The sequence below is a fragment of the Saimiri boliviensis genome, chromosome 20 (assembly GCF_048565385.1).
Source record: "Saimiri boliviensis isolate mSaiBol1 chromosome 20, mSaiBol1.pri, whole genome shotgun sequence".
Classification (NCBI taxonomy): Eukaryota; Metazoa; Chordata; class Mammalia; order Primates; family Cebidae; genus Saimiri; species Saimiri boliviensis.
Window position 1 is genome coordinate 31,713,165 of NC_133468.1, and position 27,775 is coordinate 31,740,939.

Consider the following 27,775-nt stretch of genomic DNA (forward strand, 5'->3'; position numbering starts at 1 on the left):
TGGACTCTGGTGATGCTCCCACTTCAGCCTCTCTAGCAGCTGGGACTACAGGTACCTGCTACCATGCCCAGCTAATTTTTGTATTTGTGGTATGTTTCCCGGGCTGGTCTCCATATCCAGAGTTCAAGCGATCCTCCTGCCTCAGCCTCCCAAAGTGCTGGGTAGGCGTAAGACACCGTGCCTGGCTGGGTACATTCCTTTGCCTCTTTAAATCTTTTTTCCATATTTATAAAGTATACACAATAAGATTTTCTACCTCATATCAGATTATCGTAAGGATGAAATTAGGTCCTGACACATATAAGTACTTAATGCGTATTATTATCATTAGCATCTTATGATAAATATATGCGACCTACTAATTACAAGTGCATTAAAAAGCCTGGCGTGGTGACTCATACCTCTAATCCCAACACTTTAGGGGCCGAAGTGGAAGGATTGCTTGAGCCCAGGAATTTGAGGCTACAATGAGCTAGGATTGTACCACTGCACTCCAGCCTGGGCAATGGAGTGAGACCCCGTCTAAAAAACAAAGTGCATGAAGCTATTCATTAATGTCCAGTGCCTCTTAGCTTCAGGCGTTCTTCTCACTGACATCAGAGCTTCTGTGTGTCTCTTTTGGGGCTATTATTTCTTTCTCCAGCCCCCTTTAACCAGTCTCCTGGGTCTCCCTGAGTTGCTACTGAGATTAGCTTCAGCCACACCCTGAGCAGAAAGATCTGTCAAAGGCACCAAGAATCTCTTCCCCCTGCTCTGAAAGGCATGTATTCACTTCTGATAGATTCATTTATGCATTCAACAAATGTTTATTTAGTACGTTTCACAGTAAAAAGATTTTTGTTTTGTTTTGTGGAGACGAGGTTTTGCCATGTTGGTAGATTGGTCTTGAGCTCCTGGGCTCAACCCATTCTCCCACCTCGGCCTCCCAAAGTGCCAGGATTACAGTTGTGAGCCGCCACACCCAGCCTTTTTTGTACTTTCTACTCTCCTGGCATTGGGGTCACCATGAATAGGTCATGCTTCTTGCCTTCATAATGCTCTCAGATTCAGAGAGACACATGGGCTCTTGGTTTATTCCTTCATTCAGCAAGTATTTATTGAATGAGAGTGCTCATGGGAGGGCTAAGATATTGGGTAAAGACAGACATTGGCTGGGCGATGTCTCATGGTGGCTCATGGTTGTAATCCCAGTACTTTGGGAAGTTGAGTTGGGCAGATCACCTGAGGTCAGGAATTCGAGACCAACCTGGCCAACATGGCAAAACCCCATCTCTACCAAAAATACAAAAATTAGTCAGGCATGATGGTGGGCACCTGTAATTCCAGCTACTTGGCAGGCTGAGGCATGAGAATGACTTGAACCCGGGAGGCGGAGGTTGCAGTGAGCTGATATTGTACCACTTCACTCCAGCTTGGAAAACAGATTGAGATTCCGTAAAAAACAAACAAACAAACAAACAAACAAACAAACAGACATAAGGCTGTATGCGGTGGCTCACACCCGTAATCTCAGCACTTTGGGAGGCCAAGGTGGGAGGATCACTTGAGCTCAGGAGTTCAACGACAGACAGCCTAGACAACATAGCAAGACTCCGTCTCTAAAACACATTTTAAAAAAATAGGCATGGTGGAGTGCACCTGTAGTCCCAGATACTTGGGAGTTGAGGTGGGAGGATGGTTTTAGCCCAAGTATCAAGGCTATAGCGAGCTATGACTGTGCCACTGCACTCCAGCCTGGGCAACGGAGACCCTGTCTCTTAAAAAAAAAAAGTGGGAGGAGAGAAGAGCACCTGCAAATGTGAATATCAGGTAGGTGGCGGGGAGAGGCGTCCCACGAAGGAGGTCAGGTCTGCATGGGAGAGCAGCCTCTTTCCCGGGCACGGCAGAGGGAAAGGGAGAACAGCCAGGCACAGTGGCTCACGCCTGTAATCCCAGCACTTTAGGAGTCCAAGGTGGGCAGATCACCTGAGGTCAGGAGTTCGAGACCAGCCTGGCCAATATGGTGAAACCCCATCTCCATTAAAAATACAAAAAAATTAGCTGGGTGTGATGGCGGGTGCCTATAATCCCAGCTACTTGGGAGGCTGAGGCACGAGAATCACTTGAATCTGGGAGGCAGAGACTGTAGCAAGCTGAGACCACACCATTGCCCTTCAGCCTGGGTGACAAAGTGAGACTCCATCTCAAAAAAAAAAAAAAAGAAAGTAAGTAAGAAAAGGCCAGGCATGGTGGCTCACGCCTATAATCCAAGACTTAGGGAAGCTGAGGCAGGCGGATCACCTGAGGTCAGGAGTTTGAGACCAGCCTGGACAACATGGAGAAACCCTATCTCTACAAAAAATACAAAAAATTAGCCGGGGATGGTACCATGCACCTGTAGTCCCAGCTGCTTGGGAGGCTGAGGCAGGAGACTCGCTGGAGCTTGGGAGGTGGAAGTTGCAGTGAGCCGAGATCGTGCTACTGCACTCCAGCCTGGGCGACAGAACTAGACTCCATCTCAAAAAAAGAAATGAAAAGGGAAAAGGGAGGACTCTTAAGAGCTATGTGATCGTGTGACCTCAGATTCCTTTCTCCCAGCCTGGCTCAGAGTGGTTCAGCCCCAACTGCACAGAACGTTGCCGATGCTGGCCAGGCAGTCGGGTCGAGTGCCAGATCTCTCAGTGTGGGACACACACCGTGTGCCAGCTTAAGAATGGCCAGTACGGATGCCACCCCTACGGTGAGGGCTTCTCCCCATGCTGTCCCTGACTGCCATTCTGTCGGAGTGGATGTGACGCCAGAATCCCAGTCTCTCACTTGAGCAGAGGAATAGGGACCTGCCACTGGGCAACGGGTGGGCCGCTGTCCGGGGTCCCTGGAAGGGCCACAGAGCAGCTTTTCCTGTTCTTTTCCTCTCCCAGCAGGCACTGCCACCTGCTTGGTCTACGGAGACCCTCATTATGTCACCTTTGACGGGAGGCACTTTGGCTTCATGGGCAGGTGCGCTTACATCTTGGCCCAGCCCTGTGGCAACTCGACAGGTAGGCCCTGGAGATGCCACCACAGCCTGCGGGAAGGGTCTGTGGGCAGCACTGCTGGGCGTGGGGGAACCATGGGTGGGAGGAAGGGGCAGGGTGCAGATGGGGGAAGAGGCAGAGTAGGAACAAGTTCTTCTGTAAGGTGAGGTTTGAAGGCCAGGCCCAGTGGCTCACACTGGTACCTCTACACTTTGGGAGGCTGAGGCAGGAGGATCGCTTGAGCCCAGAAGTTTGAGAGCAGTTTGGGCAACATAGCAAGACCTCATCTCCATGAAAAAAAGAAAATTAAAAATCAGGCTGGGCGCAGTGGCCCAAGCCTGTAATCCCAGCACTTTGGGAGGCTGAGGTGGGTGGATCAACTGAGAAAAGGAGTTCAAGACCAGTTTGGTCAACATGGTGAAACCCCGTCTCTACTAAAAGTATAAAAAATTAGCCGGCCATGGTGACGGGTGCCTGGAATCCCAGCTACTCAGGAGGCTGAGGCAGAATTGCTTGAACCCGGGAGGTAGAGGTTGCAGTGAGCCAGGATCGAGTCACTGCATTCCAGCCTGGGCAACAAGAGTGAAACTCCATCTCAAGAAATAAATAAGTAAATAAATAATCAGCCAGGTGTGGTGGAACACACCTATAGTCCCAGCTACTTGGGAGGCTGAGGTGGGAGGATCACTGGAGCACGAGAGTTGGAGGCGGCAGTGAGCTATGATCACACCATTGCACTCCAGCCAGGTAAAGCGAGACACTGTGTAAAAAAATATGTACGTACATACATACATACATACATACATACATAAAGTTTTAAAAAAAAAGAAGGCAGTGGTTAGGGAGCACGAATGCCTGGAATATGTTCGGTCACTCAACAGAGACAGACATGCGGCAGTCGCAGGCTCTTCTGGAAGAGGCAGTCTTGGTCTGCTCCAGTGTGGGTCTGGCCTCCCTTACTGGACTTTGGGGCTGGTGTGTCTTGGCCCTCATCTATTCCTGCGATGCTGAGCTCAGGGCACTGCTCACGGCGGATGTTCAGAAATGAGCCACTGGGCTCTCTTCATTCCTCTCCCCACCCAGACCCATTCTTCAGGGTGACAGCCAAGAATAAGGAGCAGGGACTAGAAGGTGTGTCCTGCCTGAGCAAAGTCTACGTGACCCTGCCCGAGACCACCGTCACCCTGCTCAAGGGCAGACGCACGCTGGTGAGCCCCATTCTACCTCCACCACCCTCGCAGAGTCTGACTGTGTGTCCTGGCCGGCCCCTCCAGGCCCAGAACCCTTCCACGGACGGGATTGAACAAGACAGTGGCCTGCAATCCCAATTCTTCAGGAACCTAAAGTGGGAGGATTGTGTGAGGCCAGGAGTTTGAGGCCAGCCTGGGCAATAGAGCAAGACGCTGTCTTTTAACAAATAGAAAAAATTAGCCTGGTGTGGTGGCACTTGCCTGTGGTCCCCTCTACTCCAGAGGCTGAGGTGGGAGGATTGCCAGAGCCTGGGAGGCCGAGGGTGCAGTGAGCTGCAATTGCACCATTGCACTCCAGACAGGGCAACAGATTAAGACCCTGTCTCTTACAGGAACAGAAACAACGAAACAGTGGTGGGGAGGCTCCAGTCCACTCCTGGTGGATGAGATTGTTAGGCCGCTGTGGATGGTGTCCTGCCTTCCAGCCCTGGAAATGGAAGTCTACTGGGGTCCTCCTTGACCCCCAGATCTGTCTCTCTGTGTCTTGCCTCTGCCCTGCCTTCCAGGTTGGGGGTCAGCGAGTTACCCTCCCAGCCATACCCTCCAAAGGCGTCTTCCTAGGTGCAAGTGGGCGATTTGTGGAGCTGCAGACGGATTTCGGTTTGCGGGTGAGATGGGATGGTGACCAGCAGCTGTATGTGACTGTGCCCAGGTAAGGTGGTGTCCCGGCCAGGCAGCTGCCACTTCTTCCTGCTCTCTGCCCCGCCCACTCCCCTTCCATCCCTGGCACCACTACTTGATCACTGATGGGTGGGAAGCACCCTGCTTAGGTGGTAGGGCTTCCTTTGGACCAGGAGAAGGAGAAAATGGTTTTGGGGCACATGATAGTAGGATGGATGTACATGCTTTGGGAATGTGCTAGAAGGAGGCACTAGTGAGCTCTGGAGGCTTTCAAAAGGGCAGTCACTTGGTCCCATTCTTGAAGGAAGAGTGGCTCCCCAGATGGACAAAACAAGGGAAAGAAAGCCTTTTTTTTTTTTTTTTTTTTTTTTTGAGACAGAGTCTCGCTCTGTTGCCCTGGCTGGAGTGCAGTGGCATGATCTTAGCTCACTGCAACCTCCACCTCCTGAGTTCAAGTGATTTTCCTGCCTCAGCCTCCCAAGTAGGTGGGATTACAGGCATGTGCCACCACACCCAGCTAATGTTTGTATTTATATTTGTATTTATTTATTTATTTTTTGAGATAGAGTCTTGCTCTGTCACCCAGGCTGGAGTGCGGTGGCACGATCTCAGCTCACTGCAGCCTCTACCCCCTGGATTCTAGTGATTCTCTTGCTGCAGCCTCCTGGGTAGCTGGGATTATAGGTGCATGCCACGACACCTGGCTAATTTTTGTATTTTTAGTAGAGACAGGGTTTTGCCATGTTGGCCAGGATGATCTTGAACTCCTGACCTCAGGTGATCCACCCGCCTTGGCCTCCCAAAGGGCGGTGATTACAGGCATGAGCCACCGTGCCTGGCCTAATTTTTGTATTTTTAGTAGAGATGAGGTTGCACCATGTTGGCCAGGCGGGTCTCAAACTCCTGACCTCAGGTGATCCTCCTGCTTCGGTCTCCCAAGTTTTGGGATTACAGGTGTGAGCCACTATGCCTGGTAAAAGAAAGACTTTATAGAAATACTTTATAGAGAGTGGGTGCAGGGGGTCCTGCCTATAGCCCTGAACTCTGAGAGGCCCAGGCAGGAGAATCCCTTGGGGGCAGGCATTCCACACCAGCCTGGGTAACACAGTGAGACCCTATCTCTACCAAAAAGTTTAAACATTAGCCAGGCATAGAGGCCTGCACCTATAATCTCAGCACGTTGGAAGGCTGAGGCAACAGGATCGCTTGAACCCAGGACTTCTGGACCTGCCTGGACAATGTAGTGAGATCCTATCTCTTTTTTTTTTTTTTTTTTTTTTGAGACGGAGTTTCGCTCTTGTTACCCAGGCTGGAGTGCAATGGCGCGATCTCGGCTCACCGCAACCTCCGCCTCCTGGGTTCAGGCAATTCTCCTGCCTCAGCCTCCTGAGTAGCTGGGATTACAGGCACGTGCCACCATGCCCAGCTAATGTTTTTTGTATTTTTAGTAGAGACGGGGTTTCACCATGTTGACCAGGATGGTCTCGACCTCTCTACCTCGTGATCCACCTGCCTCGGCCTCCCAGAGTGCTGGGATTACAGGCGTGAGCCACCGCGCCCGGCCGAGATCCTATCTCTTAAAAAAAAATTTGCCAGGTGGTACGCACCTGTAGTCTCAGCTACTCAGGAGGCTGAGGGAAGGATCATTTGAGCTCAGAAGTTGGAGGCTGCAGTGAGCTGATCACATCACTGCACTTCAGCCTGAGCCACAGAGGGTGACCCTATCTCTAAAATAAATAAATAATTTAAAAATTTGGCCAGGCAAGATGGCTAACACCTGTGATCCTAGCACTTTGGGAGGCCGAGGCAGGCAGACTATCTGAGATCAGGAGTTCGAGACCAGCCTGGCAAACACAGTGAAACCCCGTCTATACTAAAAATATAAAAAATTAGCTGCACGTGGTGGTGCATGCATGTAATCCCAGCTACTCAGGAGTCTGAGGCAGGAGAATTGCCTGAACCCAGGAGGCAGAGGTTGCAGTGAGCCAAGATCGTGCAACTGCCCTCTAGCCTGGGTAACAGAGACTCCATCTCAAAAAAAAAAAAAAAATATATATATATATATATATATATATATATATAAAGCAGGAGTGTTTTAGGGCCAGCAAGGGGTTTGCTGTGGCTGGACAATGAACAGAGGGGAAGGAGGCTCGGGGGAGGGCCGTGGGGTGCTCTTGTCCAGTCCGCACCTCTTCATCTTCCTCATGCCCTTTGCTTTGGGACGCCAGCTCCTTGCCTTCTCTGCCACTGCCCCTCAAGGACCGAGGCTCCTTCTTTCCATTAATGCCAGCTTCTCTCCCATTCCCCCAGCATCTACTCTGGTAAACTCTGTGGTTTGTGTGGAAACTATGATGGCAGCAGTGACAATGACAACCTGAAGTCGGATGGCAGCCCGACAGCAGACCAGGAGGAGCTGGGGAAGAGCTGGGAGACGGATGAGGACGAGGACCAGGAGTGAGCAAGGAGCCCTCCCACTGGGGCTCCGGGAGGGTCCTGTCCCCTTCCTGGCGCTCTCTCTTTTTTTTTCCGAAAGGGAGTTTTGCTCTTGTTGCCCAGGCTAGAGCGCAATGGTGTGATCTCAGCTCGCCGCAAGCTCTGCCTCCCAAGTTCAAGCGATTCTCCAGCTTCAGTCTCCCAAGTAGCTGAGATTACAGGCATACGCCACTATGCCCAGCAACTTTTGTATTTTTAGTAGAGACAGTGTTTCTCCATGTTGGTCAGGCTGGTCTTGAACTCCCAACCTCAGGTGATCCACCCACTTTGGCCTCCCAAAGTGCTAGGATTACAGGCGTGAGCCACCACACCAGTCTGGGCCCTCCCTTTAAAAAATGATTGGTATTGCCCCTTTCTCGTCTCTATCCTGGAGACTTCAAGTTGTTCTTTCAATTGCTCAATGTCCTTTTTTTTGTTTATTTGTTTTTAGAGACAGGGTCTTGCTCTGTCACCCAGGTTGGAGTGCAGTGGTGCAATCACAACTCACTGCAGCCTCCAACTCCTGGGCTCAAGTGATCCTCCCACCTCAGCCTCCTGAGTAGCTGGGACTATGGATGTACACCACCAAACCCAGCTAATTTCATATTTTTTTCTGAAGAAATGGGATCTCACTGAGTTGCCGCTGGGCTGGGACTCCTGAGCTCAAGCCATTCTCCCAGCCTCAGCCTTCCACAGTGCTTGGCCAGGGATCAGTGTTCAAGCATCCTCTGGGAGGGGTTTCACGGCCTGCCAGCCTTGCTGCCTGCTGGGCGAGGGCTGAGCTGGATTCAAGCCTTTGTCCTTAGGGCATTTGGGGTGGGTCTCTTGCAGGTGTCAGAAGAACCAGGTGGTGAATCCCCCGTCTTGTGATTCATCCCTGCAGAGCAGCATGTCGGGGCCAAGGTTCTGTGGACGGCTGGTTGACACCCGTGGCCCGTTTGAGTATGAAGGAGGGCAGGCAGGGTCACATGCACGGGGCGCTGCTTGGTACCTGGGGTCCCCCAAGGCTCTGTCCCCACTCGGCCATTCCCCCTGACCTGGTCTCTCCCCTCAGGACATGCCTGCTGCACATGAAGGCCACCTCCTTCTTCAACAGCTGCATGTTTGATATGTGCAACTTCCAGGGACTGCAGCACGTGCTGTGCACACACATGTCCACCATGACCACCGCCTGCCAGGATGCGGGCTACGCCGTGAAGCCCTGGAGGGAACTCCAATTCTGCCGTGAGTTGCAGGGGAGAGGCTGGACATGGTGGCTCAGGCCTGTAATCCCAGCACTTTGGGAGGCTGAGACAGGTGGATCAACTTGAGGTCAGGCATTCAAGACCAGCCTGGCCAACATGGCAAAACCTCGTCTCAACTAAAAATACAAAAATTAGCCGGGCATGGTGGCAGCATACACCTGTAATCCTAGCTACTCTGGAGGCTGAGGCAGGAGAATCACTTGAACCCAGGAGGTGGAGGTTGCAGTGAGCCAAGATCACGCCACTACGCTCCAGCCTGGGTGACAGAGTGAGACTTCATCTCAAATAATAATAAATAAATAAATAGAAGAAATAAATAAAAATAGAAAAATTAGCTGGGCATGGAGGTTGGCTCCTGTAATCCCAGCTACTCAGGAGGCCAAGGCAGGAGAATCGCTTGAACCCGGGAGGTGGAGGTCACAGTAAGCTGAGATCATGCCACTACACTAGCCTGGGCCAGAGTGAGACTCCTTTTTTTTTTTTTTTTTTTTTTTTAAGTGTTTCTGTGCAGCCCAGGTCATCACATGTGGGCACATGGTACAGGCCCTAGGCAGGGGAGGCGACAAGTTTGCCTCCCAGCTCCTGGTGTGGCCCAGCTGTTTGGGGAAGCTGTTTAGGGTAGGTCTATACCCTGAATCAGACCTCACAGGTGGCCCCAGTCCCCTGCGGGCCAACAGCTCACCTGGGGCATGTCTACACAGCAGTGCTGCCAGTGGTGAGTGATGGATCCATCTGCTCCTGCCAGCCAGGCTCCTTGGGGAAGCTTTTCGCAGTCACTCTCTCTTCTGGAGATTGGCCAGAAGCCTGGAGCTGGGGCCTGTCCTTCCTGTTTCTCACCCAGCCCTGTGGCTTGTTGATTTCCTTCTCACCCAAGCTTCTCCCTCCACCAGCAATGGCCTGCCCGCCCAACAGCAGGTACTCCCTGTGTGCCAAGCCGTGCCCTGACACCTGCCATTCAGGATTCTCCGGCATGTTCTGCTCAGACCGGTGCGTGGAGGCCTGTGAATGCAATCCGGGCTTCGTCCTCAGCGGCCTCGAGTGCGTGCCTCGCTCCCAGTGTGGGTGCCTCCATCCTGTAGGCAGCTACTTCCAGGTGAGTGGCTGCGTGAACCTCTCAGCCCTGCAGCCAGAAAGGGCCTGCCCTCTGCTGTCACATCCCCTGCAGGCTCTATCTTTTCTTTTTCTTTTTTGTTTGAAATGGAGTGTTGCTCTGTTGCCAGGCTAGAGTGCAGTGGCATGGTCTTGGCTCACTGCAAACTCTGCCTCCCAGGTTCAAGTGATTCTCCTGCCTCAGTCTCCCGAGTAGCTGGGACTACAGGCGCATGCCACCATGCCCAGCTAAATTTTGTATTTTTAGTAGAGATGGAGGGGTTTCACCATGTTGGCCAGGATGGTCTTGATCTCTTGACCTCATGATCTACCTGCCTTGGCCTCCTAAAGTTCTGGGATTATAGGTGTGAGCTACTGCACCCAGCCTCTTTCTTTTTTTTTTTTCTATCTTTCTCTTTTTTGGGGGGTGTGCATCTGGCACCCAGGCTGGAGTGTAGTGGCGCGATCTCGGCTCACTGCAACCTCTGCCTCCCAGGTTCAGGTGATTCTCCTACCTCAGCCCCTGAGTAGCTGGGATTACAGGCATGCACCACCATACCAGGCTTATTTTTGTATTTTTAGTACAGATGGGGTTTCTCCATGTTGGCCAGGTTGGTCTCAAACTCCTGACCTCAAGTGATCTGCCTGTCTTGGCCTCCCAAAATGCTGGGATTACAGGCGTGAGCCACCACACCTGGCCTCAGACAGATCAGTTTTGGCTGAAGCGATGAACAGACGCAGAAGTGATGGAGTGACTGAAGCAGTGAATGGATGCTGAGCTTTTGCAGTGAATCTTGGAGCTGCTGGAAGAGAGGCTGTCTCCCCACAATTTGCCAGTGATCTGAACAGCTCTGGTGGGCTCTGGTGTCAGATCTGGGAAAAAAAAAAAAAAAGCCAAACACTTGTCGTGTGCAGTGGCTCACACCTGTAATCCCAGCACTTCAGGAGGCCGAGGTTGGAGAATCACCTGAGGTCTGGAGCTTGAGACCAGCCTAGGCAACATGATGAAACCCCATCTCTACTAAAAACACAAAAATTAGCTGGACATGGTGGTGGGTACCTGTAATCCCAGCTACTTGGGAGGCTGAAGCAGGAGAATTGCTTGAACCTGGGAGGCAGAAGTTGCAGTGAGCCAAAATTGTGCCATTGCACTCCAGCCTGGTCAACAGAGCAAGACTCCGTCTCAAAAAGAAAAAAAAACAAAAACACTTTCTCTTCCTTTCCTGCTGTCTTCCCCCAGGCAGGGGAGCAGTGGTATAAGCCAGGTTGCAGAGAGCTGTGCGTCTGTGAAAGCAACAACAGAATTCGCTGTCAGCCCTGGAGGTGTAAGGCCCAGGAGTTCTGTGGTCAACAGGATGGCGTCTATGGCTGCCATGCCCAAGGTGAGCTGTCAGGGTGGAAGGTGAGCCGGGAGCTGCCCAGGGAACCCCAGGCAAGGTGATGGGTCATGCCCAAAGCAGCTTCCCCAGACAGCTGAGTCTCCACCAGGGCCTGGGAGTGGGCGGCATTTTCAAGGACCCAGGGCGTGAGGTTGGGGACAGCAGTGCTTCTCTTCGGCACCTCCAAGCCAGGCCAACCACACTTTCTAGGGAAACACCACGTCTGTGGGTGGGCCGTGGGGACCAGGCCAATGTGGCCTAACCAGGATGGCAGCTCTGGGTCAGAGCTTCCAGGGCATGGAGCAGTGAGACTGTGAACTCCGTCTTCTCCTCGAAGGTGCCGCCACCTGCGCGGCCTCAGGTGACCCCCACTACCTGACCTTCGACGGGGCCCTGCACCACTTCATGGGCACCTGCACGTATGTCCTGACCCGGCCTTGCTGGTCCAGGTCCCAAGACAAATATTTTGTTGTGAGCGCCACCAACGAGAACCGCGGGGGGAACGTGGAGGTCTCCTACATCAAAGCCGTCCACGTGGCGGTGTTTGACCTCAGCATCTCACTGCTCAGAGGCCGCAAGGTCTTGGTATGTGTCTTCCTCCTGCCTCCTGGACCCTGAACACCTAGCCTGTCTGCTTCTTTCCTGGGCCCCACCTTGCCTACATACCCACCTCTCTGGCTCCTTGGAATACCCGGGAGGCACCTGCAGCTGACCCGGACCCTTTTCCTTGCACCCCTCCTCCCTCTGAAATACTGACCAGCACCAGCCCCTCCAGCTCTCAGCTTTTTGCCCTCGTCCCTTTTTTAATTAATTAATTTATTTATTTTTTATTTTGAGACAAGGTCTTGCTCTGTCACCCAGGCTGGAGTACAGTGGTGCAGTCATAGCTCACTGCAGCCTTGACCCCTTAGGCTCAAGGGATCCTCCTGACTCGGCCTCCCAGATAGCTGGAACTACAGACGTGTACCACCACGCGCGGCTAATTTCTTTTAATTTTTGTAGAGACAGGGTTTCTCTATGTTGCCCAGGCTGATCTTGAAATCCTGGCCTCAAGTGATCCTCCCACCTTGGCCTCTCAAAGTGCTGGGATTGCAGGAGCGAGCCCCTGTTCTTGTCTCTGTCCCGAGTTCCTTCTTGACTCTCCTTTCTACGTCCTCCCTGCCTCTGCAGCTGAATGGCCATCGGGTGGCCCTACCTGCGTGGCCTGCAAGAGGCCAGGTGACCATAAGACTCAGCAGCTCCTTTGTTCTCCTCTACACGAACTTTGGGCTCCAGGTTCGCTACGACGGGAGCCACTTGGTTGAAGTGACAGTCCCCTCCTCCTATGGCGGCCAGCTCTGTGGGCTGTGTGGTGAGCTTCCTGGGCACCTGCTGGAAAACCTGGGACAATGAGTAGGAGTATGACCTGGTCCCAGTTCCCCCCACATCTCTGTGAGGTGTTCTAAATGCTTGTTTTTTTCTTTTTTCTTTTCTTTTCTTTTTTTTTTGAGGCGGAGTTTCGCTCTTGTTGCCCAGGCTAGAGTGCAATGGCACGATCTCGGCTCACTGCAACCTCCGTCTCCTGGGTTCAAGCAATTCTCCTGCCTCAGCCTCCCAAGTAACTGGGATTATAGGCATGTGCCACCATGCCCAGCTAATTTTTTGTATTTTTAGTAGAGACGGGATTTCTTCGTGTTGGTCAGGCTGGTCTCGAACTCCCAATCTCAGGTGATTCCACCCACCTCGGCCTGCCAAAGTGCTGGGATTACCGGTGTGAGCCACCGTGCCTGGCCTTCTAAGTGCTTGTTAACTGACTAATTGATTGAGGACATTAGGCATGAAGGTAGGTGTTAAGGGAAGATGGAGATGAAGAGACAGAAAGGGGTGGGGGGCGGTGGCTCAAGCCTGTAAATGCAGCCCTTTGAGAGCCCAAGGAGGGTAGCTCACCTGATGTCAGGAGTTCGAGACCAGCCTGGCCGACATGATGAAACCTCATATACTAAAAAATACAAAATTTAGCCAGGTGTGGTGGTACATGCCTATAATCCTAGCTACTCAGGAGGCTGAGGCAGGACAATTGTTTGAACCCAGGAGGCAGAGGTTGCAGTGAGCTGAGATTGTGCCACTGCACTCCAGCCTGGGCTACAGAGCAAGACGCCTATCTCAAAAAAGAAGAAAAGAGGCCAGGAACAGTGGCCCAGGCTTGTAATCCCAGCACTTTGGGAGGCTGAGGCGGGTGGATCATGAGATCAGGAGTTCGGGACCAGTCTGGCCAACATAATGATATCCCATCTTTACCAAAAACAGAAAAATGAGCTGGGTCTGGTAGCACACGCTAGTAGTCCCAGCTACTTGGGAGGCTGAGGCAGGAGAATCGCTTGAACCCAGGAGGCAGAGGTTGCAGTGAGCTGAGACCATGCCATGGCACTCCAGCCTTGGTGACAGAGTGAGACTCGGTCTCAAAAATAAATAAATAGAAAGAGTTGACCTTGCTATGTAGAGTGAAGAGTGGGGATGCCTCTTCTGGTTAGGAGGATGGTGGCCCTGGGGCCTGGCCTGCTGGAGGGCCCCTTGTTGCCTGGCTGAACGATTCCCTCCTCCAGGAAACTACAACAACAACAGCTTGGATGACATCCTGCTCCCCGACGGAAAGCTCGCAGGCGATTCTGTGCAGCTGGGGGCGGCCTGGAAGTTACCCGAATCCTCTGAACCTGGGTGAGCTGGGGGTGGGGGAGCCAGGCGGGAGGAGCTGGGCCTGTGAGGGCAGCTTGGAGGTGTCCTCCGTGTGTCCCCTCTTCCCCTTGCTGTACCTCCCTACTGGCAGAAACCGGCCAATCTCTCCCATTTAGTCTCTCCGAGATAGGAGTTGGTAAGAAGTTGTTCTGACATCCCACACCCACGCCTGCTGATTTCTCTCATGTTTAGTGATCCCTTTGGAGGGCCCATTTGGGAAGTCCATCCTGAGGTCTAGCCTTTTTCCTTCCTGCTGCATCTCCTGGCCTTCCTACTTGGGGGCACCATTTTGTCCTCTGCCCCGGCATCCCTCTCTGTACCTGTCCACTTTTTGTTTTTGTTCTGTTGTGTTTGAGGCCGTCTTGCTCTGTCACCCAGGTGGCGGTGCAGCGGTATGATCTCAGCTGACCAGGTTCAAGTGATTCTCCTGCCTCAGCCTCCTGAGGAGCTGGGATTAATGGGCGCCTGCCACCACGCCCAGCTAATTTTTGTATTTTTAGTAGAGATGAGAGTCACCGTATTGGCCAGGCTGGTCTCAAACTCCTGACCTCAGGTGATCTGCCCGCCGTGGCCTCCCAAAATGCTGGAATTACAGGTGAGAGCCACTGTGCCAGGCCCCTGTCCGCTTTTGTTTTGGTTTGGGAGACAGTTCCTCAGGCCCTCAGTCTTTTCTTTGAGACAGAGTCTTGCTCTGTTGCCCAGACTGGAGGGCAGTGGTGCAGTCATAGCTCACCGGAGCCTCCCAACTGCTGGGCTCAAGCCATCCTCCCACCACAGCCTCCCAAGTAGCTGGGACTACAGGCACATGCCACCATGCCTGGCTAATTTTTTTTCTTTTTTCTTTTTTTTTTTTTTTGAGACGGAGTTTCGCTCTTGTTACCCAGGCTGGAGTGCAATGGCGCGATCTCGGCTCACCGCAACCTCCGCCTCCCGGGTTCAGGCAATTCTCCTGCCTCAGCCTCCTGAGTAGCTGGGATTACAGGCACGTGCCACCATGCCCAGCTAATTTTTTGTATTTTTAGTAGAGACGGGGTTTCACCATATTAACCAGGATGGTCTTGATCTCTCAACCTCGTGATCCACCCGCCTCAGCCTCCCAAAGTGCTGGGATTACAAGCTTGAGCCACCGCGCCCGGCCAATTTTTTTTTCTTTGAGGCAGAGTCTTTCTCTGTTGCCCAGACTGGAGTGCAGTGGTGAGATCTTGGCTTACCACAACCTCTGCCTCCTGGGTTCAAGCGATTCTCCTGCCTCATTCTCCTGAATAGCCGAAATTATAGGCATGTGCCACCATGCCCAGCTAATTTTTGAATTTTTAGTAGAGATAGGGGTTTCACCATGTTGGTCAGGCTGGTCTCAAACTTGTGACCTCACGATTCACTCACCTTGGCCTCCCAAAGTGCTGGGATTACGGGCATGAGTCACCATGCCCAGCTGTAGTTTGGCTAATTTTTAAAAATTGGCCGGGCGCGGTGGCTCAAGCCTGTAATCCCAGCACTTTGGGAGGCCGAGGCGGGTGGATCACAAGGTCAAGAGATTGAGACCATCCTGGTCAACAAGGTGAAACCCCGTCTCTACTAAAAATACAAAAAATTAGCTGGGCATGGTGGTGCGTGCCTGTAATCTCAGCTACTCAGGAGGCTGAGGCAGGAAAATTGCCTGAACCAGGAGGCAGAGGTTGCGGTGAGCCGAGATCGCGCCATTGCACTCCAGCCTGGATAACAAGAGCGAAAGTCCATCTCAAAAAAAAAAAAAAAAAAAAAAAAAAAAATTTGTATAGAGTCCTTCAGCGCTGCCTTGAAAAAAAAAATTGTGTAGAGATGGGATCCGGGGTTGGGGGACTAGGGTGGGGATAGCATTAGGAGAAATACCTAATGTAGATGATGGGGTGATGGATGCAGCCAACCACCATGGCACGTGTATACCTATGTAACAAACTTGGAGGTTCTGCACATGTACCCCAGAACTTAAAGTACAATAAAACATTTTTTTGTGTAGAAATGGGATCTCACTATGTTGCCCAGGCTGGTGTTGAACTCCTGGTCTCAAGCAGTTCTCCTGCCTTGGCCTCCTGAAGTGCTGGGATTACAAGCGTGAGCCACTGCGCCCAGCCTGTGGCCCTCAGTTTGTATCCTCTCCACATTCAGCTGTTTCCCTGTGGGTGGCAAGCCCTCCAGCTGCCAGGAGAACAGCATGGCAGACGCCTGGAGCAAGAACTGTGCGATCTTAATAAACCCTCAGGGTAAGACATGTCCCCGTTGGTCCTTTTTCCTCCCTGAGGGATGGGAGGCCAGGGAGGGAGTCTGGTCAGGGAGGGAGAAACAGGACCAGAAAGAGAGAGGAAGGCAAATGGGAACACAGGGCCAGCCAGCGGTCACCTTCTTGGAACCTACGACTGACTGGTCTTTGTGTCTCAGGCAGTAGATAAATCTGGGATTTTTTTTTTTTTTTTTTTTTTTTAACATGGAGTCTCGCTCTGTCACCCAGGCTGGAGTGCAGTGGCGCAATCTTGGCTCACTGCGATCTTGGCTTCCGGGGTTCAAGCCATTCTCCTGCCTCAGACTCCTGAGTAGCTGGGACTACAGGTGTGCACTACCATGCCCAGCTAATTTTTATATTTTTAGTAGAGATGGGGTTTCAGCATATTGGCCAGGCTGGTCTTGAACTCCTGACCTCGTCATCTTCCACTTTGGCCTCCCAAAGTGCTGGGATTACAGGTGCAAGTCACCACACTCTGCGGTTTTTTTTTGTATTTAAAATGTTTTAATAGAGATGGAGGAGTCTCACTATGTAGCCCAGGCTGGTCTGGAACTACGGACCTCAAGGGATCCTCTCACCTCAGCCTCCCAGGTAGTTGGGATGACAGGCATCATGTGCCACCATGCCTGGCTGTTTTTTCTTTTTTCTTGTTTTTTTAGAGACAAGGTCTCACTCTGTCGCCCAGGCTGGAATGTAGTCGTATGATCACAGCTCACTGCAGGCTTGAAATCCTGGGTCAAGTAGTCCTCCTGCCTCAGCCTTTGGAGTAGCTGGGAACACAGGCATGCACCACCATGCCCAACTAATGTTTTTTTTTTTTTTTTTTTTTTTTTTTTTGAGACAGGAGTCTAGCTCTGTTACCCAGGCTGGAGTGCAATGGCATGATCTTGGCTCACTGCAACCTCTGGCTCTTGGGTTCAAGCTATTCTCCCACCTCAGGTTCCTGAGTAGCTGGGACTACAGGCACATGCCACCATGCCCAGCTAATTTTTATATTTTTAGTAGAGACGGGGTTTCACCATGTTGGCCAGTGTGGTCTTGAGCACCTGACCTCAAATGATCTGCCTGCCTTGGCCTCCCAAAGTGCTGGGATTACAGGCGTGAGCCACTGTGCCTGGCCTAATTTTTTTTTTTTTTTTTTTTTTTTTTTGAGACGGAGTTTAGCTCTTGTTACCCAGGCAGGAGTGCAATGGCGCGATCTCGGCTCACCGCAACCTCCGCCTCCTGGGTTCAGGCAATTCTCCTGCCTCAGCCTCCTGAGTAGCTGGGATTACAGGCACACGCCACCATGCCCAGCTAATTTTTTGTATTTTTAGTAGAGATGGGGTTTCACCATGTTGACCAGGATGGTCTCGATCTCTTGACCTCGTGATCCACCCGTCTCAGCCTCCCAAAGTGCTGGGATTACAGGCTTGAGCCACCGCGCCCGGCCTCTTTTTTTTTTTTTTCTTCAAAGTGCATGAAGTGAACTAAGTTTTTAATATTTTGTACAGATGAGGACATGCTGTGCTGCCCTGGCTGGTCTCGAACTCCTGGGCGCAAGTGATTCTCCTGTTTTGCTCTCTTAAAGTGCTGAGGTTACAGGCGGGAGCCACCACACAAATCTGGGCTTTGTTTGTTTGTTTTGTTTTTATTCAGAAGGGTCGTACTCTGTCGCCTAGGTTGGAGTGCAGTGGCACAATGATAGCTCATTCTACTGCCTCGGCCTTCTGAGTAGGGGGCTACAGGTGTGCACCACCATCCTTGGCTAATTTTCATATTTTTTGTAGAGACAGAGTTTCACCGTGTTGCCCAGGCTGGAAAATCCAGGGTTTTTTTGTTTGTTTGTTTTGAGACGGAGTCTCGCTCTGTGGCCCAGGCTGGAGTGCGGTGGCGCAATCGCAGCTCACTGCCACCTTTGCCTCCCAGATTCAAGAACTTCTCCTGTCTCAACCTCCCGAGTAGCCTGGACTACAGGTGCGGGCCACCATGCCCCCCTAATTTTTATATTTTTAGTAGAGATTGGGTTTTGATATGTTGGTCGGGTGAGTCTCGACCTCCTGACCTCAAGTGATCTACCCACCGTGGCCTCCCAGAGTGCTGGCGTTGCAGCTGTGAGCCACTGCGCCTGGCGGGAAAATTCAGGTTTTGAGTGAAGTGGATGTCCAGTCAGCCCCGGGGAAGCCACATGGCCCCGCTCCTTCCCGGCCCCTCCCCTGGCTCACCTGCCTTCTCTTCTCCTGCAGGACCCTTCTCTCAGTGTCATCAGGCGGTGCCCCCTCAGTCCATCTTCGCCAGTTGCGTGCAAGGCCAGTGTGGGACCAATGGTGACACCACGGCCCTGTGCCATTCCCTGCAGGCCTACGCGTCCCTGTGTGCCCGGGCTGGCCAGGCCCCTGCCTGGCGGAACAGAACCTTCTGCCGTGAGTGAGCTGGCCGCCTGTCCCCACAGCCCAGAGGAACCCTCCAGAACCCTGCACTCCCTTTCTTCCTCCAAATTCTTTTTCTTTTTGAGACGGAGTCTCTCTCTGTTGCCCAGGCTAGAGTGCAGTGGCGTAATCTCGGCTCACTGCAACCTCCACCTCCTGTGTTTAAGCAGTTCTCCCACCTCAGCCTCCCGAGTAGCTCGGATTACAGGCATCCCCCACCACACCCGGCTAATTTTGGTATTTTTAGGGGACACAGGATTTCACTATGTCGTCCAGGCTGGTCTCAAACTCCTGACCTCGTGATCCGCCACCTTGGCCTCCCAAGGTGCTGAGATTATAGGCGTGAGTCAGTGCGCCCAGCTTCTTCCTCTGAATTCTGCACCTCTGCCCTTCTCTGCACAGCCTGGCTCTCAGTGGACACATTTTGCTTCCTCCGTCCCCCATTCCAGCCTTTCTGCAAGCCCAACGCCATCTTCTCTGGCTATCCCAGGGCCCTCCATTGCATTCTCACCTTCCCCAAAGTTCTGCCTTTATTTGGTTAATGTCTCCTTCTGCTTTTACCTGGGCTGGCCTTGTTCCCTTCCTTTCTTAACCAGGAACTCCTTTTTTTTTTCTTCAAAGTTGTGGTAAATTTGGGAGGCTGAGGCAGGAGGATCACTTGAGTCTAGGAGTTCAAGACCAGCCTGAGAAACACAACAACATCCTCATCTCTACAAAAAAATTAAGGAATTTGGCCAGGCTCAGTGGTTCATGCCTATAATCCTAGCACTTTGGGAGGTCAAGGTGGGCGGATCACTTGAGGTCAGGAGTTGGAGATCATCCTGGCTAACATGATGAAACCATGTCTCCACTAAAAATACAAAAAATTAGCTGGGCATGGTGGTGGGTGCCTGTAATCCCAGTTAAGCAGGAGACTGAGGCAGGGAAATTGCTTAAACAGGAGGCAGAGGTTGTGGTGAGGCAAGGTCAGATCAGTGTACTCCAGCCAGGGTGACAAGAGTGAAAAACCAAACCAAACCAAAAGCTGTGAATGGATGATGGTAATAGCTGCCCAGCAACGTGAACGTACTTAGTGCTGTTGAAGTGTACATGTAAAAATAGTTGGCCAGGTGTGGTGGCTGGCTCACGCCTGTTCATCCCAGCACTTTGGGAGGCCGAGGCGGGCGGACCACCTAAGGTCAGGAGTTCAAAACAAGCCTGACCAACATGGAGAAACCCTATCTCTACTAAAAAAAATACAAAATTAGGGCATGGTGGTGCATGTCTGTAGTCCCAGCTACTCAGGTGGCTGAGGCAAGAGAATCACTTGAACCCAGGAGGTGGAGGTTGTGGTAAGCCAAGATCCTGCCATTGCACTCCAACCTGGGCAACAAGAGCGAGACTCCATCTCAAAAAATAAAAAAATAAAAAAAAAAGAAGAAATAAATAAAAATGGTTAAAATGGTAAATTTTACGTCTGTTTGTTTGTGAGAGTCTTGCTGTCCCCAAGGCTGGAGTGGAGTGGTCTGACCTCACTCGCCTCACTGTAACTTCTGCCTCCCAGGTTCAAGTGATTCTCATGCCTCAGCCACCTGAGTAGCTGGGACTACAGGCATGTGCACCACACCCAGCTAAGTTCTGTATTTTTAGTAGAGATGGTTTTTTACCATATTGGCCAGCCTGGTCTCAAACTCCCAACCTCAGGTGATCCGCCTGCCTTGACCTCCCAAAGTGCTGGGATTACAGGCATGAGCCACGTGCCCAGCCACTACTAAGAGCTTTTGATGCCCTAAGGTTTGGGGGCTGAAGATGTCCCCCCCACTCTTCCTAATGCTCTTATTTTCCTTAGCTATGAGGTGCCCACCTGGCAGCAGCTACAGCCCCTGTGCCAGCCCCTGCCCAGCCACCTGCAACAGCATAAACACCCCTAGGGACTGCCCCAAAGCACTGCCCTGTGCTGAGGGCTGCGAATGTCAGAGAGACCACATCTTGAGCGGAACTTCATGCGTGCCCCTCGGCCAGTGTGGCTGCACCGACCCAGCGGGCTCCTACCACCCGGTGAGAGGCCAGCTAGCAGGGGCCCTGCCCTTTCCAGATCCACACGTTTAGGGTCAGGACAAGCTCAGGAGAGGCAGGAGGAAGGCTCAGACCCTGGGAGGGGCAGGGCTGGCCAATGCCTGGGGGCAAGGAGGAAGGTCAGATGCTGCAGTCAGCTTTGACCTGGGCATCAGCCCATCTCCTGATTCCAAGTTTCTGTTGGCTCTGCCAATCCCTGTGGCCCACAGGTCGGGGAGCGCTGGTACACAGAGAACACCTGCACCAGGCTCTGCACCTGCTCCATCCACAACAACATCACCTGCGTCCAAAGCACCTGCAAACCCAACCAGATATGCTGGGCCCTGGATGGGCTGCTCCGTTGTCGGGCCTCAGGTAAGAGAACCATGGTGATGGGGGGACCCCAGTGATCGGGGGACCCCACAGCCCTGAGGCCAGCTCTCTCAACTCCCCAACAGACTCCCTGCTGCCTGTGGCACTCAGATTCAGGTTTTGGCTGGTAACTCTGCTGTAGTGAAGAGCTTCGGGTGGGAAAGGTGACCTCCAACTGCTGAGAAGGGGGCCTCAGGGTTCACCCAACCTTCCCCTGTAGCTGCCACCAACTTAGACAGGGTATTACAAATCCTTTCTGGGCCAGACGCGGTGGTTCACACTTGTAATCGCAGCACTTTGGAAGGACAAGCCAGGTGGGTCGATTGAGACTGGGAGTTTGAGGCCAGCCTGGCCAACATGGCCAACATGGCTAAACCCCATCTCTACTAAAAATACAAAAATTAGCCAAGCACTGTGGCGGGTGCCTGTAATCCCAGCTACTCGAGAGGCTGAGGCAGGAGAATCCTTGAAACCAGGAGGCGGAGATTGTAGTGAGTGGAGATCGCACCATTGAACTCCAGCCTGGGCGACAAAACTCCATCTCTAAATAAATAAATGAATAAATAAATCCTTCCCTGGAGGCTGGGCATGGTGCTTACGCCTTTAATCCCAGTGCTTTGGGAAGCTGATGTGGGATCACTTGAGGCCAAGAGTTCAAGACCAACCTGGGCAACACAGCAAGACCCCATCTCTACAAAAAATAAAAACTAAAAAATTAAAAATAAAAAAGACATCACACCTGTAGTCTCAGCTCCTTGGGAGGCTGAGGTAGGAGGATCTCTTGAGCTCAGGAATTAGAGTTTGCAGTGCACTATGATCTTGCCACTGCACTCCAGCCTGGGTAACAGAAGACCTGTCTCTTAAAAAAAAGGTTTTTTAAAAATTAGTTGAACAGGGTACTTCATGCCTGTAGTCCCAGCTACTCTGGAGACTGAGGTAGGAAGGTTGCTTGAGCCCAGGAGTTTGAGGCTACAGTGAGCTATGATCATGCCACTGCATTCCACCCCGGGTGACAGAGAGAGACAGTGTCTCAAAAAAAATAATAATCATTCCTCCGAAGAATCGTGCTCCCCTCCACCCATAAACTTCATGCCTCTCAGCCCTGGCCCCAGGGTTTTTTTTTTTTTTTTTTTTGAGACAGAGTCTCTGGTGCTCAGGCTGGATGCAGTGGCACAATCTTGGCTCACTGCAACCTCCATCTCCCTGGTTCAAGTGATTCTCCTGCCTCAGCCTCCCAAGTAGCTGGGATTACAGGTGCACTTCACCACACCCTAGTTTTTCTGCATTTTTAAAGTAGAGATGGGGTTTCACCATGTTGGTCAGACTGGTCTCAGACCAGCCCTCCTGGGCCTCCCAAAGTGCTGGGATTACAGGCATGAGCCACTGGGCATGGCCAGACCTGGGGTCTTGACACTTTTCTGGAAGGCAGGGGAACCCAGGTCTGGTTTCCCAGGGACCCTGTACCTGCCAGAGGGAGGGCCATAGCCCAGCTGTCTCTCTGTCCTCCCAGGTATGGGAGCGTGTCAGCTCCCAGGGGAGTCCCACTATGTGAGCTTTGATGGTAGTAACCATTCCATCCCCGATGCCTGCACTCACATCCTGGTGAAAGTCTGCCACCCCGCCATGGACTTGCCCTTCTTCAAGATCAGTGCAAAGCATGAGAAGGAGGAAGGTGGGACTGAGTCTTTCCGCCTTCACGAGGTCTACATTGACATCTACGATGCCCGGGTCACCCTAAAGAAGGGCCACCATGTGCTGGTGAGCAGGGTGTGGTGGCCGGGGTTGGGAGGGAGTGTTGGGGAGAGGACTCCAGTCCCTCCTCCTACTCACTGTCACTGCCCTTCTGTTTAGATCAACAGCAAACAGGTCACCCTTCCCGTGATCTCCCAGATCCCCGGGGTCAGCATCAAGTCCAGCAGCATCTACACGATAGTTAACTTCAAGATTGGCGTGCAGGTCAAGTTTGATGGGAATCATCTCTTAGAGATTGAAATCCCCACAACCTACTATGGAAAGGTGAGGAAAACATCTGGCTCTGTTCACAGGGTAGGCAGCACCAGGAAGACTGATGGGTGGCAGGGGTGGGAGGCAGTGTTCACATCCTGCCTGCCCAAAGAGGACACTCTTAAGGATGGAGCAGGGCAGCAGAGGAGTGTGCCTTTCTGTGTAGGATGGATGAGGATGTTCCCAGGAAAAACCACTCTCAGCTGGGTGCAGTGGCTCATGCCTGTAATCTCAGTACTTTGGGAGGCTGAGGCAGGTGGATCATCTGAGGTCAGGAGTTCAAGACCAGCCTGGCCAACATGGTGAAACGCTGTCTCTACTAGAAATAATAATTTTTAAAAATTAGCCAGGCACAGTGGTGTATGCTTGCAATCCCAGCTACTTGGGAGGCTGAGGTAGGAGAATCACTTGAACCCCAGAGGTGGACGTTGAAGTGATCCAAGATTGTGCCACTGCCCTCCAGCCTGGGCAACAAGAGCAAAACTCCATCTCAAAAAAAAAAAAAAAAAAAAAAAAAAAAAAAAAAAAAAAAAAAAAAAAGAAAAGAAAGGAAAAGAAGAAAGAAAAACAGCTCTCATGCTTCCCCAGCACTGAAAAAGCACTCTGCCCACCCAGGTCTGCGGCGTGTGTGGGAACTTCAATGATGAGGAAGAGGATGAACTAATGATGCCCAGCGACGAACTAGCCCAGAGTGACAGTGAATTCGTGAACAGTTGGAAAGATAAGGACATTGACCCAAGGTAGTGGTCCCCTGAGACCCTCTAGCTTTTCTCTTTTCCATCCCTTCTCCCTTCCCCCTGCCTTCTTTCACTGAGATGGTTTCACTCTGTCACCCAGGCTGGAATGCAGTGGCATGATCTTGGCTCACTGCAACCTCTACCTCCGGGTTCAAGCGATTCTCCTACCTCAGCCTCCTGAGTAGCTGGGATTGCAGGCACCTGCCACCATGCCTGGCTAATTTTTGTATTTCACAGTAGAGACGGGGTTTCACAATTGTTAGCCAGGCTGGTCTCAAACTCCTGATCTAAGGCAATGTGCCCGCCTCAGCCTCCCGAAGTGCTGGGATTATAGACGTGAGCCAACCCTTCTAGCTTTTCTTTTTCATTTTTTTCTTTTCTTTTCTTCTTCTTTTTTATTTTTGAGATGGAGTCTTGCTCTATAAGCCAGGCCGGAGTGCAGTGCCACAATCTCGGCTCACTGCAACCTCCACTTCCTGGGTTCAAGCAATTCTTGTAGCTCTACCTCCCGAGTAGCTGGGATTACAGGTGCATACCACTATGCCCCATGCTCGGCTAGGCTAATTTTTGTATTTTAGGTAGAGAAGGGGTTTCACTACGTCCAGGCTGGTCTCAAACTCCTGAGCTCCAGTGATCTGCCCACCTCAGCCTCCCAAAGTGCTAGGATTACAGGCTAGAGCCACCTCGCCTGGTGACTCCTCTAGCCTTTCATAGCGACATGACATGGGAAGCTAGACTGTAGGGTGCAGCTGGGGCAGGAAGACCAGAATGTTTATTTTTTCTTCATCTTCAATTTTTTTTTTGTTTGTGTGTTTTGAGACAGAGTCTTGCTCTGCCACCCAGGCTACAGTGCAATGGCATGATCTCAGCTTACTGCAACCTCTGCCTCTTGGGTTCAAGCGATTCTCCTGCCTTAACCTCCCGAGTAGCTGGGATTACAGGCATGAGCCACCACGTCTGGCTAATTTTTTAATTTTTAGTAGAGATGGAGTTTCACCATATTAGCCAGGCTGGTCTCGAATTCCTTGACCTCAAGTGATCCACCCACAATGGCCTCCCAAAGTGCTGGGATTACAGGCCAGAATGTTGCTTTGTGTGTCTGATTTGAGGGTGATGGCTTCTGGACATTTTGGGGTGATGTGTGTAATTGATCCACCTCAAGGCTGCTAGAACCCAGTTAGAGAAATATGAAAGTCTTCCTTTCCTTACTTAGAAACCTTGGAGGTGGGGGCAGGAGCAGTGACTTATGCCTGTAATTCCAGCACTTTGGGAGGCCGAGACTGGAGGACCACTTGAGGCCAGGAGTTTGAGACTAGCCTAGGCAACATAGCAAGACCCCCATCTCTACAAAAAAAAATTAAAAACAAAAATTAGCCAGGCAAGGTGGCACATGCCTGTAGTCTCAGCTATTCAGGAGGCTTTAGGAGGAAGAATGCTTGAGTCCAAGATTTGAAGGCTGCAGTGAGCTATGATTGCATCACTGCACTCCAGCCTGGATGACAGAGCAAGACTCTGTCTTAAAGAGTTTAAAAACGGGCCAGGTGCCGTGGCTCACGCCTGTAATCCCAGCACTTTGGGAGGCCGAGGCAGGCAGATCACAAGGTCAGGAGTTTGAGACCAGCCTGACCAACAAGGTGAAACCCATCTCCACTAAAAGTCCAAAAAGTAGCCTGGTATGGTGGCAGGCACCTGTAATCCCAGCTACTCAGGAGGCTGAGGCAGGAGACTTGTTTGAACCCAGGAGGCAGAGGTTTCAGTGAGCTGAGATCTCACCATTGCACTCCAGCCTGGGCAACAGAGCGACACTCTGCCTTAAAAAAAGAAAAGAAAAAGTTTAAAAATGGCTGGGTGCAGAGGTTCATGCCTGTACTCCTGATACTTTATGAGGCTGATGTGGGAGGATTGCTTGAGCCTGAGAGTTTGAGACCAGCCTGGGCAACGTAGCAAGACCCCATCGCTACAGAAAAAAAGAAAGGAAAAGAAAAATAGCCAGGTGTGGTTAGTCCTAGCTACTCACGAGGCTGATGCAGGAGGTTCCTCTGGGCCTGGGAGATTGAAACTGCAGTGAGCCTTGGTCACGACGCTGCACTCCAGCCTGGGCAACAGAGCGGGAAGGAGAAAAGAAAAGGGAACGTAGAAGGAGCCAAGGCCAATGGCAGGTTGGCCAAAGCTCAGAGCAGCCTCCCTGTGAACACAGAGGGATTGGGAGGCCGAGGAGGCCCTGAGAGCTCTCTCTGGGTCATTTGGGAGCACCAGATCATTATCATGGGGCCAGGCATGGCAGCTCAGGCCTATAATTTCAGCACTTTGGGAGGCTGAGGCGGGTAGATCACTTGAGGTCAGGAGTTCAAGACCAGCCTGGCCAATACAGTGAAACCCCATCTCTATTAAAAATACAAAAATTACCTTGGCTTGGTGGTGGGCGCCTGTAATCCCAGCTGCTCGGGAAGCTAAGGCATGAGAATCACCTTAACCTGAGATGTAGAGGTTGCAGTGAGCCAAGATTGCACCACTGTACTCCAGCCTGGGCCACAGAGTGAGTTTCTGTCTCCAAGAAAAACCAAAAACAAAAACATGGGCCAGGTGTGGTGGCGGGTGCCTGTAGTCCCAGCTACTCAGGAGGCTGAGGCAGAATAGCTTGAACCTGGGAGGGGAGATGGAGGTTGCAGTGAGCCGAGATCACACCGCTGCACTCCAGTTAGCCTGGGCGACAGAGCAAGACTCCCTCTCAAAAAAGAAAAAAAAAAAAAAAAATCATGTTGTAGCAGGGGGACAGCTGTCCCTAGGCTGATTCCTTTCTTTTTCCTTCCCAGTTGTCAGACACTCCTGGTGGATGAGCAGCAGATCCTAGCGGAGCAGCTGGAGAACCGGAGTGGAAACTGCAGAGCAGCAGACCTCCGCAGGGCTCGGGAAAAGTGTGAGGCAGTGCTGCGGGCTCCCGCGTGGGCGCAGTGCGCCTCCCGCATAGACCTCACAGCCTTCCTGGTGGGCTGTACGAACACCCTCTGTGAGTTTGGAGGTCTCCACCACGCCCTCTGCGACGCTCTGCAAGCCTTCGGGGCCGCCTGCCAGAGCCAGGGGCTCAAGCCCCCACTCTGGAGAAACAGCAGCTTCTGCCGTGAGTGTGCCCTGCTGTAACCCCCAAACCACTCCCAAACCCCATTTCCCTCTCTGTTTCCCTGAGAACTCCCTCACCCTCCTTCCCATTTCCTCCTGATTCAGCCCTCATTGACTCTCTGATGAGAACTGTTTTTTAATTTATTATTTATTGATTGATGTAAATTTTTTTTGCTGGATGTGGTGGCTCACACTGGTAATCCCAGCACTTTGGGAAGCCGAGGCAGGTGGATCACAAGATCAGGAGATCGAGACCATCCTGGCTAATATGGTGAATCCCTATTTGTACCACAAGCACAAGAGAAACAGCTGGGTGTGGTGGAGAGCGTCTGTAGTCCCAGCTACTCGGGAGGCTGAGGCAGAGAATCTCTTGAACCCGGGAGGCTGAGGTTGCAGTGAGCTGAGATCATGCCGCTGCACTCCAGCCTGGCAACAGAGGGAGACTGTCTCTCAAAAAAAAGAAAATTTGCTGGGCGAAGTGGTTCATGCCTGTAATCTTAGCACTTTGGGGGCCAAAGTGGGTGGATCACCTGAGATCAGGAGTTCAAGACTAACCTTGCCAACATAGTAAAACCCTGTCTCTATAAAAACACAAAATTGGCTGGGCGGGGTGGTTCACACCTGTAATCCCAGCACTTTGTGAGGCTGAGGCAGGCGGATCACGAGGTCAAGAGATCGAGACCATCCTGGCCAACACGGTGAAACCCCGTCTCTACGAAAAACACACAAAAATTAGCCGGGCGTGGTGGCGCGTGCCTCTGGTCCCAGCTACTCGGGAGGCTGAGGTGGAAGAATCGCTTGAACCCAGGAGGCAGAGGTTGCAGTGAGCCGAGATTGTGCCAATGTGCTTCAGTCTGGGTGACAGAGCAAGACTCCGTCTCAAAACACAAACACACATACACACACACACACACACACACACAAACACACACACACACACACAATTAGGCTGGGCGAGGTGGCTTATGCCTGTAATACCAGCACTTTGGGAGGCCGAGGCAGGCAGATTATGAGGTCAATAAACCAAGACCACCCTGGCCAACATGGTGAAACCCTCGTCTCTACTAAAATACAAAAATTAGC

At 51.9% G+C, this 27,775-nt stretch overlaps 1 protein-coding gene across 1 annotated transcript in view; it reads left to right on the forward strand.

Moving 5' to 3' along the window:
- ZAN (zonadhesin) overlaps positions 1–27,775 on the forward strand; it is a 63,729-nt gene that overhangs the window by 17,544 nt on the left and 18,410 nt on the right. The window contains 20 exon segments of the mRNA XM_074390282.1: positions 2,578–2,719; positions 2,901–3,020; positions 4,080–4,204; positions 4,753–4,898; positions 7,178–7,321; positions 8,171–8,281; positions 8,394–8,563; positions 9,474–9,676; positions 10,913–11,054; positions 11,389–11,636; positions 12,222–12,402; positions 13,634–13,745; positions 15,909–16,003; positions 18,246–18,422; positions 20,257–20,465; positions 20,693–20,837; positions 22,345–22,592; positions 22,686–22,850; positions 23,454–23,578; positions 26,389–26,693. Of these exon segments, the coding sequence (XP_074246383.1) occupies positions 2,578–2,719; positions 2,901–3,020; positions 4,080–4,204; positions 4,753–4,898; positions 7,178–7,321; positions 8,171–8,281; positions 8,394–8,563; positions 9,474–9,676; positions 10,913–11,054; positions 11,389–11,636; positions 12,222–12,402; positions 13,634–13,745; positions 15,909–16,003; positions 18,246–18,422; positions 20,257–20,465; positions 20,693–20,837; positions 22,345–22,592; positions 22,686–22,850; positions 23,454–23,578; positions 26,389–26,693 (3,313 nt within the window).